The sequence below is a fragment of the Mytilus galloprovincialis genome, chromosome 3 (genome assembly GCF_965363235.1).
Source record: "Mytilus galloprovincialis chromosome 3, xbMytGall1.hap1.1, whole genome shotgun sequence".
Taxonomy (NCBI): Eukaryota; Metazoa; Mollusca; class Bivalvia; order Mytilida; family Mytilidae; genus Mytilus; species Mytilus galloprovincialis.
This window is the reverse complement of record NC_134840.1, coordinates 28,100,250-28,119,330: the sequence shown is the minus strand read 5'-3', so window position 1 is coordinate 28,119,330 and position 19,081 is coordinate 28,100,250. Positions and strand designations below refer to the sequence as shown.

The 19,081-nt window shown below is 31.8% G+C and overlaps 1 protein-coding gene across 1 annotated transcript; it reads right to left on the bottom strand.

Annotated features, from left to right (window-relative positions):
- Nucleotides 1–396: 396 nt before the first annotated feature.
- Nucleotides 397–8,204, bottom strand: LOC143067607 (uncharacterized). The gene is made up of 4 exons (XM_076240974.1): nt 8,063–8,204; nt 5,057–5,209; nt 3,934–4,506; nt 397–1,059 (listed from the first exon to the last, which is right to left on the bottom strand). The coding sequence occupies exons 1-4, from the start codon at nt 8,163–8,165 to the stop codon at nt 827–829; spliced, it is 1,062 nt and encodes a 353-aa protein (XP_076097089.1). The 5' UTR covers nt 8,166–8,204; the 3' UTR covers nt 397–826.
- Between the last annotated feature and the right edge of the window lie 10,877 nt (nt 8,205–19,081).

Here is a 19,081-nt window from a genome sequence, read left to right as displayed (position 1 = left end):
AATTGGGGTAAAATGTCTAATTTGGCATTAAAATTGAAAGATCATATCATGGGGAACATATAAAAAAGAAGATTTCAAGTTGATTGGACTTCAACTTCATCAAAAACTACCTTGACCAAAAACTTTAACCTGAAGCGGGACAGACGGACGGACGGACGGACGGACGAACGCACGGTACAACGAACAGACGAATGGACGCACACACCAGAAAATACAATGCCCCTCTTCTATCGTAGATGGGGCATGAAAAAAGAGAAACGAGAAACGATAACCACTGAACAACAGGCTCCTGACACAAGACTGGTGCATAACATGAAACGGGTTTAAACGTTTTAACTGGCGCCAATTTTTTTCATTCGTTTGATGTGCGATCTTTTAATAAATAAAATTTCAAAATAATGAATCAAATTTTATTTTGTTTAAAATCAAGATGACATTTATATCACTTAATCAGATACATGTATAGAAAGAACGTATAACATCAACAAATGCATGGTACAAATATTTACAATAACGATTTTTGACTAGAAAAAAACACACGATATATTAATATTCAAAATGCAGTGTTTAGCACTATACAAGTGACAACTCTTGAACACTTACGGAATGCTTGTCCAATAAAAATATCCAGCATAGTGTTTGAAAAAAAAATGCACTATAGTAGTTGTACAATTATGAAATAAGTTTCAATATATTTAGTCTAATTAGATCAAAAAGTTTATTTTCATACTTCGAATTGTCCGTACCACTTTCGATAAATTACAAGAATACATCATCCAACGGTACCAAATACTGAAATAAATCTTCCACAAGAAACGATCCTTTTTTACTTCTTTTCGTACGGGAACGGAACTATCAGTGGTTGTAAAAGACGTCTGTCAAATGAGACTGTGTGTTGGGTTTCAACGTGTCTCCTTAAGTCGACCTTTCTCTGGAATGACCTTCCGCACTTGTCGCAGGAAAAAGGTTTGAAGCCAGTATGTTTTCGGCTATGTGTGATCAAATTTGAAGACTGGCTGAAAGCTTTGCCACACTGTAAACATTTGTGAGGCTTCTCGCCTGTTATAAATTAAAACAAACATGTATTATTACAAGAATACGAATATTTTTATATTGTGTTTTTCAACATAATTTCTAAATTTAAATTCAGAAATGAACAGTGCTTGTAATTTTCAAACAGACGTCTTGTTTTCGATATTTTGAACGCTTTATATGCCTAATATATATATTCTTTTACAGAAAATCATCAAAATACAGATGGTTTATGTTTATTCTGGTGCCAGCATTAAATGATATTACAACTATAAGATGTAATACAATATGATATCATTCCCAAAGCAATAATAATAATATTCAATTTTACAAGTTACAAACAAATTATCGATAAATCATTTCCATTACATCATGGTTGCAAAAGCCTTTAGAAGATGCACGTGTGGACAATGCAGTCCATGTCAGATATAATTAATATAGTAAATTGTATCATATGCTATGACCAGTAAAGATCAAAGAGTTCGTAGTTGACAATAAATCTCACTTATAATCTTTAAACATTAACCCAGTGGTCTTCCAACGTAACCTATTGAGATAACCCGCGAGACTCTAGCTTTTTAACAAGTCACATGTTAACAATAGGATACGATATAGAATGTAACAATATCGGCATTCATGACATTTCGGAAACCAGACTAGAGGGAAATATGGATGTGATTTGAAGATTAGTACTGCAACATATCGAATGACTTTTGGGGACTATCTGACATTTAGAACCTAGTGTTGTTACGGGATACCATTTTCCTCTTTACAATCATAGATAGGAAATTAATCGTGAAAACAATCTGATTCCGTCACGTTCTGGGTTGTGGAAGGTGTGGGTAATGATTTTAACCTTTAATATTAATACATCTAAAGTGAGATTAACTGCCAATAAATTCGTCTGTTAGGGACGCAATAATGTGATATTATGCGGAAGTTGGAAGTGATATTAAAAATCATTCAAAATATATACCACATTGGAATTCCACAAAGGTTTTATTGATGATTTATCAGAACTGTTTTATTTTTGTATAGATGTGTGTATATGAATATTTTATGTACCAATATCATATCCTTTGTTTATATGGGTCTTTTGTGTAGTATTTTTTATTTCTTTTTATTACAAAAACCTGAAGTATCAAAGAACGTGCGGTAGATATAATATCGCGAATAGAATCTGAATGTACATATATTTATGAATTTCATATAATATATATTGAAAACACTGCGTAAAGCCCCAGTCACATTCTCACGTTTTATTCCGTTTTCACGTTTTATTCCGTTTTAAAATGTTACGTTTCAACTGCGTTTTTAATAAAAATGTCCCGTTATTTTGAAAGCTAGGGTTTACTAGGTTTGTGTTACGTTCTTATCACGTTTTGCTACGTACTAGTACGTGTAGACCCACGTTTCCATCACGCATTGATACGTTTCGATACGTAGTAAGCACGTTTTGTTACGTTCCGCTAGTCTTTGATACGTATTTACTAGAGGTTTCTACTTTGTTTCAATTTTCGCTACGTTTGTTGTTGAATTTTCAAAACATACGGGGCAGGTCCCGTTTTGAACAAAGGATCATACGTTTCGATACGCTTCGTTACGTATATTCCCGTTGCTTTCAAAATGTAGTAAAACGTAGCTCTTGAAACGTGACAGTGTGACTGGGGCTTAATGGTCTTAAACAATATAAATGGATTTTTGTTCGTCTCCATGCACCGGCAAAACTCGGTTGCTGCTTACAACGTATATTTCGCTGGACGTATTTTTAAAATACAAATATTGTCTTGTTCACGATAAAACAGTTAATAAATAATAATAGAATGAATCTGTACGTGAAATATATTTGCATAAAATAAGATGTTAGGTGCATACGCTACTTAGAAAGGGACCCAACGACACAAATAACCAAGAGTTCATCGCACATGGTCTTGAACTATAGACACGCGTTAACATACTCGCAAATTATATCATAAACCAACAAGGAATCCTCATTTATACCAAAGTTGCACAATCAAAACTATACCAAATAAAGAATACTTTCGGTAACTAAAAGTAAGCTCAATCATTTAACCGGCCCGCGGTATGAAATTATGCCAACCGGCTTCTCTACAATATTTGTGGTTGTACAACACAGTAGGTTTCTTACAGTAACTTAGGCATAAACGTCACGGGACTACACGAACTCGTGCTATGTTCAAAATAAACTTCAGCATCCCCAAAATATGATGACAATAGTTTAGTTAAGTCTAAACAGCCAAATAGAAAGATTTAATTTGCAATACCTAAATTTGTTAGCTTCAGAAATAACATCACCATTAAAAGTAGGGTTTTGCAGTCACATTTTTCATTTGATTGTATTTGTATTCTCATTTTAAGGTGATTTAAAGTTCCTTCCTTGCAGGCAACTGAGATATTTAATGATCAACCTTTATGTTACATTGATTCTATAAAAGCACAAATATACATGTAGTAATTGTATGTCGGAATGAATGTGCATTTTTAGGGGTAACGCAGGAGTTTTTATATAAATATCATTATATGTTAGTATTTATTCACTTTCTCAATTTTATTTATAAGATGTCATTATTTGAAATTTGTTTAATAAACGGAAAAGCATTTCAGAATAAAATAATAACAATTTCCGACAACAAAATTAATGGAAGAAATTAAATAATTTAAAAAAATCGCCTGTTTATGAAACTATAACAAGATGTGGTATGCTTGTCAATGAGACAACTCTCCATAAGACACCAGAATGACACAGAAATTAACAACTGTAAATAACCATAAGGCTTTCAACAATGAGTAAAACCCATACCGCTTAGTCATCTGTAACAGGCATCGAAAAGACAATAATAAAACAAGCCAAACGAGAAAATAACTATAATGTATTATTACCTGTATGTATATATGTGTGTTTCTTCATGTCTGACTTCTGATGGAACCGTTTTCCACAATAAGGACACGGATAGGGTCTAGTATCACTGTGTATCAGCAGATGGGTCGATAAAGTGGACGATCTTTTAAAGCATTTACCACACTGTCGACATTCAAACACCCTTTCTTGATTATGAACAACTCTATGTTGGTCTAGACTAATTGCATGACCAAATGTTTTGTTGCAAATCTCGCAGACAAATGGTCTTGATCCACTGTGTGCCCGTCGAACATGCACCTCCAGTCCATGTGGCGTACTGAATGGTTTGGTACACTTACTACATTGATAGGTTGTACCATCAACTGTGCTAGCGGTGGTTCGTTCTTCTACTTCTAATACACTTAGTTTGTCACTTTCGGTAGACTTTTTATTTGCTTGGTTGAAACCATATGGTACTCCATATCTGTATGGGAAGGAACCAAAGTAACTGTAGGATAGAAGGAAGTTCTGGAGAATGTATCGATAGTCTACACACATAGGGTTGGTGTTCAGGAAACTTGGATGTATAAAACTGCTCAATTTAGCAGGATCATCTAAATATATATACAAACAGTATAGAATAAGATTTATATGTATTTGTTGGCATAAATTCTTGTTACTCTTTTGGAACTTACATTAAAAACAGCAAGTTAAGTGCAACTGCGTTTTTCAAATCTAGATTTACATGAAAGTGCATCGAACATTTTCTTTTTAAATTTTACGAACAAATTTACAGAAAATCAAATATTATGCATAATAAAGGCCGTTTGGTGAATCAAGTAAAAAGATGGAAATCGTATAATCATATTCAAACTTAATTTGTAAAAACCTGTAATCAAGTAATTATCATTATTTGATCAAGAACTTTGAATTTTAAATTGAAATCATTTTTCATTGATATTTAATATTTAGAATTGAATAATTTCGTTTGGTCACCTGTACAAGACAGATGATCCGACATATTCTATTGTAAAGGATTTATTTACATTATATGCTTTAAAAGAGCAACATACAAAAGACAAGTGATTCTATGCAAACAAGAAGTATTTAATGCAATTAAACAACAACCTATTAGGTGAAGAGTTCTTTAGTGTAGGATTTTACCTGTAAACAGCTGGTTTTTAGGGACCCAAGGTCGAAAGGCTGTGTAGTTTCCGCCCACAGTCGTGATCTTTTCATCAATGGAACTTTGAGAACGTTCTCTAAGTGCCTCAATTGATGCCGAAAGACAGGTGTCTGGACCATCGTCTGTACAACCTATCAAAATAATTGATTATAATTATATGAATGTGCTTTTTTTGGCTAAACGTTGCCTTCATCTACAATGCAAGCGTTAAATATATTCGCTAAATCTGAAAAAAGTAATACTATTTTTTCCAATAATAGCAAAATTATTTTCTCTTTTTTTTAATATTAATTTTTTACATAACTGAAAGAATACTGAAAGCGTTATGATAGGACTGAAATTAAAATAATAGTTAACAATCCAGAAATATCCAGAGATACGATGGAAAGTAGCCAAGACCTAAAACAAGAAGCAGAAATAATGGTTTAAATGATAGAGATATAAAAGCTTAACTGTTTTACATTCGGCATTTCATTTTAAGGAGAAAAATGTTAAAGAAGAAAATGGAAAATAATTCACACTATAAAATAATGAATTTTAAAACGTGAAACTATTTAATTACAACTTTTCATTTACAAAAGAGCATGCGTACATATTTGTGTTGCCCATCCATCGAAAGAAATCTGACCACCAAAATAATGATCATAACGTCATTTATCATGTTCGTAACAAAATAATGATTTATGTTTACCGTTTGAAACTAAATAATAATCATGTTAGCTGTTTGAAACAAAAAAATGATCTATGTTAGCTGTTTGAAACAAAATAAAGATCTTTGTTAGCTGTTTGAAACAAAATAATGATCTATGTTAGCTGTTTGAAACAAAATAATGATATATGTTAGTTGTTTGAAACAAAATAATGATCTATGTTAGCTGTTTCAAACAAAATAATGATCTATGTTAGCTGTTTGAAACAAAATAAAGATCTTTGTTAGCTGTTTGAAACAAAATAATGATCCATTAAAACAAAATCCATATAAATTATTTGAAACAAAATAATGATTCATTATAAAGTTGTTTGAAACAAAATAAAATCTTTTTGTTTGAAACAAAGTAATGATCTTTGATAGCTGTTTGAAACACAATAATGATCCATTAAAACAAAATCCATATAAATTATTTGAAACAAAATAATGATTCATTAAAAAAATCCATATAAATTATTTGAAACAAAATAATGATTCATTAAAAAAATCCATATAAATTATTTGAAACAAAATAATGAACCATTATAAAGTTTTTTGAAACGAAATAATAAACCATTTTAAAGTCGTTTGAACAAAATAAAACCAATACTTATATTCAATGTATACGCATTAACGAAGAATTTAAAAACTGCTCTAAGATAGAGGAAATTTCAATGATACTAATAAATGATAACGAATTTTCTGTATTTGTTAAAAAACAAAACTACCTCCACTGCGTTTGATTAATTTTTAGAAATATCGGTTTAGTCTTCGAAAGGTAAGGAACGCACCTAAATTCTATCGTGAGCTCTTGTTCGGCCTATCCGGACCATTACCAATTTATAGCAAATGGCATAGGACTTCAACAAATAACCTCCATGGAATTCGAGATCAATCATAAAATAAACCATTTGTTTACCATGTTCATATTTTACCTCCAAAAAACAACGAAAGACTTTAGAAATGCATTAAATCAGTTACACCATACGAAAGAAGGTTTTTGTGGACATCAAAGGAATAATGATGGCTTTGAATTTCAGACAAATGAAATTTCAAAACTCAACACTGATAATTAACGGAAGCTTTTTTGAATTTTGGAGATTAATTTACTGCTGCAACGTTGTTTTTTCTTTATACTATTTGCTTATATAATATTAAAGTTGCTGAATTAAATAACTGTTCTGTTTAAAGATTCAAGAAGACAATTATCATACGATTATCAACAACAACAAAAACAAACAAATAAACGAGACATGCTAAGTATCAAAGAAAATAATTTATAAGATATTTAACTCATATTTTTGTTAATATTTTTCTCCAAATAAATATTCCATGTTTATCTATTATATAAAAAGATAAAGGGGAGTTAAAATGCCCACAAGAGCTAAAGATGTCCACTTTGTAAGGGAGGATAAAAACGACATATAATAACATATCAAAATTACCCAAAAAAGTTTTAAAAAATCCAAAAGAATGACGAATTCAGGGGTGGTGTTCTCGAAGCTATCTTAGGATTAGGACGTGTCCTAAGACCATCTTATGACAAGTCTTTATCCTAAGTCGTGTTCTCGAAGCTCTCATAACTTAGGATTTATCACATTTTTCGTCCTAACTTTAGGACACCTAATTAGGTGTCTTAAGATCATCATATCTACATCCTAGCTTTGTGCATGCTTTTTTCTCTTTTTTTCACGTGAAGATGAACATAAAATGAAATGCACCATCGGTTATTAACTCGTATAAAGAAATGGTGCATGATTTTAAACTTTGAACTTCGTGTTTTACGATACGATGACACTTCGAATTCAATATTCTCACTTCAAAACAAATTGTTTTCCACTTTAAATCACAATCCTTTTTGATATATTTTTTTATAATTACATTTGAAATCATGCATTAGATTAAATACATATTATTTCAAAATTTCGTAAACGATTTTATCAAATGGTTTTGTCTTTAATAAAAGTTTTATCAAACAATTACTTCAACTATTTAGAATTTCGCAAATAGGATATGTTTAGGACGTCCTAACATAAGATGTGTCTGAGATAGCTTCGAGACACGACTTAAGAGTGTCCTAAGTCGATCCTAAGTCCATCTTAAAATTGTTCTTATCTATGACTTAGGACGAATCTTACGATACTTTCGAGAACACCACCCCAGGTTTCTTATTTTTTGTTAATAAAAGGTCAATTTATTTACGTATTCCCTATAAATTATTCCCTAAAAATGTACAAAATCATTATCTATTTTTTGTGTAAATCAAATATGGTAATTGGTGAAAATAAATGCTTACCCGGATTTCTCGGCATTACAACATGAAACGCACTGGACGATGCCTGATCCATTTCTTCTGTGTCCAATGTTCTGGTATTTTTTATTAAAAATGATTTGGGCATTCTATTACTCTCTAATCGTCTGATTGGATTACAAATTATTGAATAGTCGCGTGTCTTATAATGTATTAGCTAAACCACATCCCACCCAGTACAATTTGTGTAAATATCACCGACACGTGCCCCATTCATTAACTATCCAATCAAATTGTTTTCTTTGAAATAATTTGTTTTATTGATATGTATTTAATATTTAATCGCGAAAAGATCAGAAAGAAGTAAATATTTGAGTGAAATCAACATCTTCCGAATGAGGTATTGTCAGTTAGTATTTGAACAATCAGACCTTTTACTATTTGTTTGAATTTCAAGTGTGAAAGTTAATTCAGTTAAACCATGTAAGTAAAATCGCGTTCTCTCAGTGAAATCGCATTTGTTAATTCCAGCCGTTTTTCACAATATAATTGTGATTTTCTCACAAAATCAAAATTTCGTAACTCAATTGACTACACATGTGAGTTCCCACAAACTAGAACGGTCGTCGCTTAAAAAGACATGCAGGTCAAATATTTACCACTGACCGGTCTTATTTATTAAATAGATAAAATATCAAATCAACAATCATATCAATATTATAGGGTTATTGCATGAATATTGGGGAATATTGTCCCGAGTAGAATTTTATATTGCACGAGCTTGCGAGTGCAATATATGTTCTACGAGGGACAATATTCCCAAATATTCATGCAATAACCCTTTTATTGTATAGCAATATAATATTTGAGAGTAAAAATTGGTTTAAACTAAGATTTTGTCGTTGATTGCGTCATGAATTTTGAAGATTTATTGCACTAGTGCAATATTAGAATTTATTGTACGCTAACTGTTGGTTACGTTCTGTGGGAAATATTATATTGCTATGCAATAAAGTATAATATCTCTATTTCAACTCATTTGTGTATAGAAATAAAGTTTTACGTAATATATTATTGTTTGCAACCGAAATGCATATTGGTTTCACTTCATTCGTTTTCCACTATTATATTCTTATGCAGACTCATATACGCCTTCCACTATTATATTCTTATGCAGACTCATATATGTCTTCCACTATTGTATTCTTATGCAGACTCATATACGCAGACCAGTCTCATATAACCGTTACTTATTCCTCAAATTTAAAGTGCCACCATTTGGCAAAAACAAAACAAAAAAGAAATATGTAGTACTTACAAATGAAACATTTTAAAACTAACCAAAAAGTACATTTGAAAGATACACGGCAAAAATTTCCATCTTAGTGAAATACAATACAAACATATTGAATCATTGTTGTTCTTAACTGAAATGACGAACTAAAGTCCGGTGGTTATCTTGCGACTCTTTTTTTCTTCGAGTAAATACTAACATCAAACTTATTAATAAGAAAATGTATTTAGATATCACCGCTTTTTGTAGTAACCATTATTGGTCAGTGTGTCTAGCATAAATATTTGGTGCCAGGATAGGGCATTCATTTGGGTTAAACTAAAGTTGAATAATCAAATCAACATATATATTCAAAATAAAAATGAGACACACTTTTAGAGTGATTCTATATGAATATCGAGTCCATGATATAAAGTACAATATAACCAGAGGACAGTTCAACAAATTCTTTAAATATTTTTAATATGTAAAAATTGCAACTGATGTCAAAATAAAGATTGACAACTTCCGTTCAGTAGTGGGGGCCCTTGATTGCCCTTTGAATAAATGTTAGTTATACCTGGTTTGCAGTCATAATGACAGCTTTCTTTCTAGTTTTGTTTTCTATAATGTCAAGGATTTAATATAATTATTATGATCTTAAAGTCACTGTGACTTCATTACCAAATGACTGTTATCACTCAATGTTACTCTTTAAAATAATTCCATGTTTGTCATATATCATGTTAAAAGATAAACTTGGAGTTTAGATGCCCACCAGAGCTGTAGATGTCCACTTTGTGATGAAATCAACATATCATGACATACAAAATTAGCACACACAAAAAATAAATGTCGGTTATACCTGGTTTGTTTTCATTTTGACAGCTTTTCTTTCTATTTTTCTTTTACTTTTATGTCAACGATTTTATACATTATGATCTTATTACCAAATAACCATAATCGCTCAATTTGTCTCTTTAGAATTGTCATTTGGATAGATTAAGTTAATATTAACATCATTCGAGGTTAATATTAACATCATTCGAGGAGTATTATATTTTTTACTTACCAAAGAAAGACCGTTTATAACATTACAGTTACTTATTTTAGCATTTTGGTACTTTATAAAAGCTACTATTTCATATTGCCATTTGCAGATGCAACAACATTTCACTGGGAAAATATGACTATTTTATAAAATAAGGCAAAGTACATGTAATTGGGAGATAGAATGAAATTCATAACAGTGTAGCTACGGCCATTCATTGACTGGGGGAAATTAGGTGAACGTTCGTCTGTAATGCCCACTGCTCACGACGTACTTATAGAAATTTAAACTGTGAGGTCACCAAAGGTTCTAAACGCCTAAATAAAATAATTAAAAATACTTATCAGGAATAACCTTTGTGATTTGAATATAAATAAAAATGGCATTCAACACGGAGCCTTGGCTCACACCGAACAGCTATAAAGGTTGAATACTTAGACTACTTTACTTGATTTTTTGTTATGGTTTGACCATCAATTTTCCTAATATGATCTCGCACGTTCTTTCAGATTATTTTTTTACTTAATTGGCTTTAAAAGTTACAATGCATGTTGTCGTCTGTTTATGTAGTTCATATGTGTTTTTTCGTTTCACGTTGGTTTTCCCGTTTGAATGGTTTTTACACTAGTAGTTTTTGGAGCCCTCTATATCTTTCTGTTCGGTGTGAGCCAAGGCTCCGTGTTGCAGGTCGTACCTTGACCAATAATGGTTTACTTTATGAATTATTACTTGGAAGGAGAGTTGTCTCATTGGCACTCATACCACATCTTCCTTTATCTATGTGTTGATTGATCATCTTTTTGCGGACGTCAAAGCGATTTAACAACTGCGGTTGTCGAATTAAGTCATCTTTAAACTTTTATCTGGTTTTAGTTTTATTTAGAATGAGTGCATAATCCACCTTCAAAAGTTGTGCAAATAAAAAATATAATGAATATACTTCTGTCCTATCTGCGTACCTGCAAGGTATTGGAAAGTCAAAAAGCTATTTGGATTAAACCTTGTGAAATTTGAATTTACGTTAATGTATTGGTAAAATGTAAAACAAATTGTATATAGGAAACTTGAAATTATTTTGTGTTATTTTTGTGTCATGAATTTGTATTGATGCCATCTCGTATGTTTTTAAATATGAATAAAGAGGTAGTTAGTTTGTCTTATACGCAACGAAACACACAAAAAAACACAGAAAAAATAAATAAAAAAAAAGGTGCAACATTCATTCTTCAACAAAAGAATACATCACAAGAATATGAGTTATGTAAGAAACTTGAGAAATTGTGTTGGACTTGAAGATAAGGCAAAGTGATAAATATCTGAATGAATGAATCGTTGTATGGTATTAAACAAAGAAATTAAATATTTTTTTAATTATCCAGAACTCTTCACAAACAAAACTCACATACATATGCATTGAATAAATAGTAGGCCATTCTTAAATGATCACACCGTAGAAGTAGTTGTGCTCTTAATCATTGAGATATTTTGGGAATTAACCCCATCAACTTAATAGTTTTTTTTACAATGGATAAACCTATTTTTTTATTATTATTAAATGATATCATCTCTGAACATTATTATTCTTATAAGTGACACGGTTGTATGTGATGATATAACAAACATTTAAAACAAATTCCTTTAAAGCTTTGTAAAAAGAAAGTTTCATTTTATGTATCGAAATGTGTAACAAGTGAATGTTTCAATCCCCACTGAAAGGCCTCTGACAGACTTAGTGAGCATAAAATCATAGCCGTTGACAAACAAGTTACAACCTACAAACGTTTTACCGTCGACCACACTGTTATGAAATTAATTCTATTTCCGATTTTAAGGAAATTCGTTGAACTACATCTGAATAAAGGAAAAATAAATACGAAACATCGATAACTTCAAAATTAAATTCGATACAAATTCGTGAAAATTGTTTATAAATGAATACATATATGGAATGTATGTAAATAGCGGGAACATATAGTGGTCGGATGCGGCCATTTCGCCTTTTCGCGTTTTCTCCTTTCACTTTCACACGAAATCGAGAAATCGAGAAATCGGGAAATCGGGAAATCGAGAAATCGAAATCGAAAACGCGAAATCGAGAAATCTGTTTCATTTCCAGTTTTCGCTTTCGCGTTTTCGCGTTTTTGCTTTCTTGATTTCTCAATTTCGTGTTTTCGCTTTCTCGCTTTCCCGATTTCCTAATTTCCCGATTTCCTGATTTCTCAATTTCTCGATTTCGCTTTCTCGATTTCTCGATTTCCCGATTTCCCGATTTCGCGATTTCGCGTTTGCAAAGTGAAAGGAGAAAACGCGAAATGACCACATCCGGCCATGCGTTTTTATCACTACGAAAACCTTCTGCAGAATATGTTGGTTAAATCATTTAAATATGAGGGATGTATGAACAAAAGACGAGAACATACAATTTTGCAGCGTGACGCTGTTGAAACGGCGTTACAATTATACCCCTAGGAACACACAAAGCCGAATATAAAAAAAAACCAAAGATGTGTAGAACCGAAACAGAAGCTTTATGACCAAAATGAACATAAAACAATCGCTAAATCCAGTTTCTGTATGATTTAAAAATGTATGGACACTATAAGAAAGGTGTGTCATATATCTTGCCAGTTCCGAAGTACTGACTACTGAGCTGTTAATACCATCAGGAATTGATAGTCCACCAGCAGAGGTACCGACATAGTTCTATGAAAAATGATAACAACACGTTATAACTTTCATGTATCCAAAGCGCTTTTCTGGATATACCTAGCTTCATCAGATACGCCTAAAGCCGGATATTTGAAGGCCAATGATGTACATGTATGAACCGAAAATAGAGGAGCTGTATGACCAAAATGGACATTAAAATGATAGCCAAGTTCATCTATGGTCAATCTTGCCTGAGGGAGTTAAAACCTGCTCAAATTGTGGATTTATTAATACGCAGCCACGTTCGATCGGAATGGGGAAGTTTGAATCCTATCCCTCTTTTCAGTAAAGAGGCATGATATCTGGACGTCAAATAGTCATTGCAAAAAGTAAAGGGAACCAATGCCATCCTTACTTAAACTGAATGATCCTTAGGGTATCTAGAATACAGTCTGTGATTAATTTTCTGTTTCGTCAAACAATGAGGCCGTGATGGCTTAAAACAGAACAAAAGGGTAAAATGCAGTTTTTAGCTTATATCTGAAAAACTATTGTTATAAATGGGTATTGATAATAATCTCAAAGAAACAACACATTTTATATTTCTAAATTTTATTGGGATCAATATCTGAAAACCTGAAAAATAGCTGTCTTAGATGATTTTCATACACTAAGACAACTTTGGCAAACTCAATTTGGGGAGATCAAATTGCATATTTTTATAATTAGTACCAATTTTATCAGATAACATAACATTTAACATAACGTCTATCAACTTATCAAGTTGACATAGCGGTAAAATTCAACTGTCAGTGAACAGGCACTTCGATCACGATTTTCACGGGTCTACCTTTAATTCACACTTTCAGGGGATAATGGGTTTGTAAAACATGTTTGTCATTACCTATTCATTCAGTCTCAGTGTTATTTGACACATCTTATGGATAGTTTTCCCTTAAATTCCATCGTGGCGAGTGCTTGTTTACGTATATTGGAAGTTGCCATTCCAACGAATGGTCACTTCCGGGTAACGGTACTTCTTTATAAAGTTATAATAATACATAAAAGTATTATTAAGATATGATTAAATTACTTGCTGGCCTTCCTTTTAGTGTGTAGGATATTTAATAATAAGATATAATTACGTTAAGTACGTTTTTGTGAAGCGCCGTTAAGGAACTATTTTGTGATTTCAATGACGTCAGATAGAAACATAGGTGACAAGGCTAAGAGTGTGGAATTTTAAGGTTTATATTTATTATGTCACTTATTTATTGGAATTAAAGGCAAACTTTCGCGATTTTATGGATTTATAACGACATTTTGGGACATGAGCCAGAGTTTTCCTTGGTATTTCAAAGTTATAGGAGATTTTCAGTTCTGTGAGTCGCGGATGTATTTCACCGTCAAGTATAAAAACGGCGTCGCACTAGCACTTTGGCATATCGTATCTGGCTATCAAGCAGAGCACGACAATAAACAAAACAACCCTTAAAGTCAACCAAGCTATTTAGGTACAGGATGCATTTCGATATAAAGCTATTTTACCTTGAGCTATGCGATAGCATTTCAAGTCTATATTTATCTTGTTACATCTTTTGGAATATAAAACTAAAAGCTTACATAAGGACGTCTAGGAACCAAATACCGTTTTTATAAATATTTCCGCTTAAGCAGGTCTTCAACAGGAAGTGGCTTCATATTTGAAAAGATGAGGAACCAGTTCAATATTTACAATTTCTAACAGCAGTTTTTGGCAAATTATACAATTATTAAAGATGTAAAGATACGATGTCCCACCACGTTGACAACTTTCTAATATCGTAATTTAATGAAATAAGTATATTTCATTCTCTCATTATTGTATGATTGATAGGATAAAGACTTGTAAATCTGTATATATAAGTTACATCTTGGGTTCGGAAGGCCAGCATCTTACTATTCCAATTTATGATTATACTATGTTATTGCTGATATTTGCATGCGTTATTTATTGATATATATATATATATATATATATATATATATATATGCATACTGGACAAGAATAAAAGTCATTCTTTTACGCTGGATTCATCATTTTATATATGATTATGCTGGAGTCAACAAACTACATTCAAAACAAGACTAAGTGAAAGAACACTATCAATAATCAATCATGCGGAATTAAAAGTACATTCGACCCCTACTCGCCCGCCTGTAACACTATTTTTAGTATTTAGAGCAAGTCTGACATAAAACAAAATTGTTCATTAGGTCCTGAAATTTTCAGATGAATCTAACAACCAAGTGTTGGGTTGTTGTCACTAAATTGGTAATTTTAAGGAAATTTTGAAGTTTTGGGTTATTATCTTTAATATTATTACAGAAACAGTTGAACTGTAAACCTAAAAAATGTTCAGCAAAATGAGATTTACAGATATGTTTATATATGATAAAAAATGTAAATTGACCCCTTATATGACTAATTGTCCTTTAACAGACAATTTTTCACAATTTCTCTATCAAGATTGCCTACTTTATAAAAAAATCTTGGCCTTTGAGACTACTAAATCAATTTCAGCCAAACTTGGGGTGAATGCGTTTCGGAGTAGCTAGTATAACTTTTGTATTTTATTTTCTTTGTACGTCAAGAAATATAGCCACTATGGCTAAAATGGAACATAGGGGTAAATTTGCTTTATTTGCTTTTGACGAAAATACAAGGCAATTTAAATGTCATTTTTAAGCCACAGTGACTCATTAAAATATATTGAAAAGCAAAATTAATCATTGATGAAAGATTTAAGCAAAACATTACAGGTGAGCGACCTAGGCTCTTGAGAACATCTTGTTTATATTCGAGACATGTTTCATTCATGCACTTCATATCAATGGTTCGGTGTCCAATTGCATCTCTTTGGATTGAATTTATATTGATCGTCGATTACATTCTAGTTCATTCAGAAATTAAAGCATTTTGTTCAAACACTAAACAGCTTTACTTCGTATGCTTCGAGAGATTTTCGTCATTATTCCTAAATTGAAAAAAAAAATTATGTTTTGTCTAATTGAATACAATAAATACATTGCGTAATTAGCAACATCTCACCTACCAATACATCTAACGATTATAACGATTGGCGGTTGTTATATTTGATTATCGCTGGCGGTTTCGACAAGAAGTAAAACTAAAATACCGAACTCAAAGATAAACTTAATTCACCGAAGTCCATTAAATTAAACAGTATCAACCAATGGAACGAGAGAAAAACAACTATCATATTCCTGACTTGGTGCATGCATTTACAGAAATTAATAGTGGGTTAAACCAAAAAGTTCTGTTCAAAGATCATCGCAATTGGTCTGATTTAAATAATCATTTATTATGCTTCACTTTACTAATCTGAGAAATCTTAATTTCACCAATTTTAGTTTAATTGATTGAGCTGACATTTGATAACGGTTACTTTCATATTGTGTGTATCATATTAATCTTTGTAACGTTGGTTGGTTAGCCACCTCAACACTGTTCCTTAGAAATTTTAACACATTATCCCACCTCAAATAGTTTTAGTTCTAACATATTTATTTGTAGTAGTTTGATAAACAAGTTATTACAACTTATATTAATACCTTTCCACTTGCGGGTGCCAGTACTGCCTTGTAGCGGAATTAGCCGGCTCTTTTCCGAAATCTACAAGGGTGTATTTTACGTGCAAGAGATATGGCTCTCTCTTAACACCGGTCAGACATTTATCGTTCCCTTCCGACAGACTATCATCGTTTATCAAGACCATACTCGTATCAAGGGAGAGCCGAAAATTCAGTCCCTGAAATTTTCTCCGGGGAACGGGGATCGAACCAAGAACCTTTGTGTAAGAAGTCCGATGCTAACCACTACACCACGGCTCTCAAATAGTTTTCTCTAGTAGTGTCTTCTAAATCGAGTTAGTCTAATTTACAAACAAATATTATGATACACATGTGGTTTACGGTGGGTGTCCTAAAAAAGGTAGTTTTAAAGGTAAAAAATATTTTGCACCTTAAAATTATCACTTTTTCGCTAAAGTCAAACGGCGATATGACTAAAGGTCTAGTGGGTCTTACGTGGAACACTTTATAAATAAAAATGATTGGAGTAACACACACCTTTGACCACATAATATACCTCCCGTGAATTATAACACATTTTAAAAACATTCTAGTTAATTCAAATAAAGTTCAACGGAAGTTTCATCCTAATTAGGAAACTTTTCCGTTCAAGCTTCTTCACCTCAACTTTCAGGATCATGCAGATCATCAAGTATAGATTGATTATTTAAGTCAAATATCAATATTATAATTTCTATTTAACATATTAAAAAATTCAGATTTTTCCGCCAGTCCCCAGTCAGGAGCCTCTGGCCAATCACGGAACCAATAAATTTTAAATAATAATACATTTTTGTTTAGAGGCCAGCTGAAGCACGCATCCGGATGCGGGAGTTTCTCGCTGCATTGAAGACCCATTGTTATTCAGGTAAAACGTTTAAATACGGTGTATATGCATTATATCAACATGATACAACATGAAATCAACATACCCAGACAAAGTTCGCTATCTTTTTGCATATTTTGATTTTTCTTCATGTCGGGTTATATAACTATCGGCTGACTTCAGAGGTAGTCAGTCCGAAAAAGAAAAATCACAAGAAAACTGAACTCCGCAGAAAATTCAAAACAGAAAGTCCCTAATCAAATGGCAAAATCAAAAGCTAAAACACATCAAACGAACAGATAACAACTGTCATATTCATAACTTGGTGCAAGCAATTTCTTATGAAGAAAGGGTTTTCAAAGCCATGGATAATTAGAGGTATCTGGTTAATTATACTCACGAAATGCTGATACATAACAGCGAATCCATGCAGTTTGAATTGTTTTCTTTTTGACTTTTTGTAATTTGGATATTCGTTCAAGTTTGTAAGAGATAAAATAACAGAGGTAGGGTCAAATCGGTAATCATGAGTTTGACAGAAAATGCCCCTTAAATGAATTATCAATCACAGACCAAAAAGTTCAAAATAAGACTTGAATAAAATATTGAAAAAAATATTCTTTTACAAAAGTAGAAAAAAGTTTTAATACCAATATTTTCGCCAATAACTTTTTTTAATGTCGACTCCAAAATACACTTCAGATCTTATTCAGTGCAAACACTTGAAAGTTCCTGTCTGGTTTCCTTGATCAGTTGTTGATTTAAGAATTGTTATATTGTAGTCAAACTTTCGTTTCCAAACTAAATTTCTTTACAATTTTTAAAAAGATTAAGCACAAATCCATAACAAAAGAGCTATGGGACATTGATTTAATCTCTGGTATATTTTTCTTTGATTAACTGTTCACCGTAGATATTGTAAAATTGCACAGAAATAAAAGAGTAAGGGTTTGACAAATTCATATTTAAACCAAACTATACGGTACTTTGTGAATGGTAATTAATTTGTCAATAAAATCAGCTTTTGTGTTTTAAGGATAAAGTTTACATTGATTTAATCGATTTCAACACAAACATTTAACGGTTAAACTATACAATAGGAAACGGAAAGTAAAAAGACTTAAGTTAAGTCTGCTCGCCGCTTCTGTTTACATAAGGGTCCATAACTCTACAGGATATATAGCGGTGTGGCGAGAAGTGTGTCGGAATTGTCATCTGGTAATAGTCAACTTTAAGCTACTATATAATATAAGTATTGTTATATTAAATCAATTTATTTGTCCAAGAGTCTTGAATTATGAAAATCTATGCCAAATAACATTATCATTATTAAAATCGGTCTCTTGCAAAGTCTAAAATCAAATTATTTAGACATAGGACTTAGTTTATCAAACACAAAGATACAAAATTTAATGTATAACACCACAGCTGTCAATCACCATAGCTTGTAAACAATGGACACTATCTATCAATAAATTACTTTTAACTAAACTATATAGAACGCCACTTTCAATCTCTGATATGCTGGATTGTATACATTACACTTTCTATCACTCATTTTTTACACAATATGAAATAAGGAGATGTCTTGATTCTCAATTCCAATTTAAATCATGGCAAGGCAATACACGA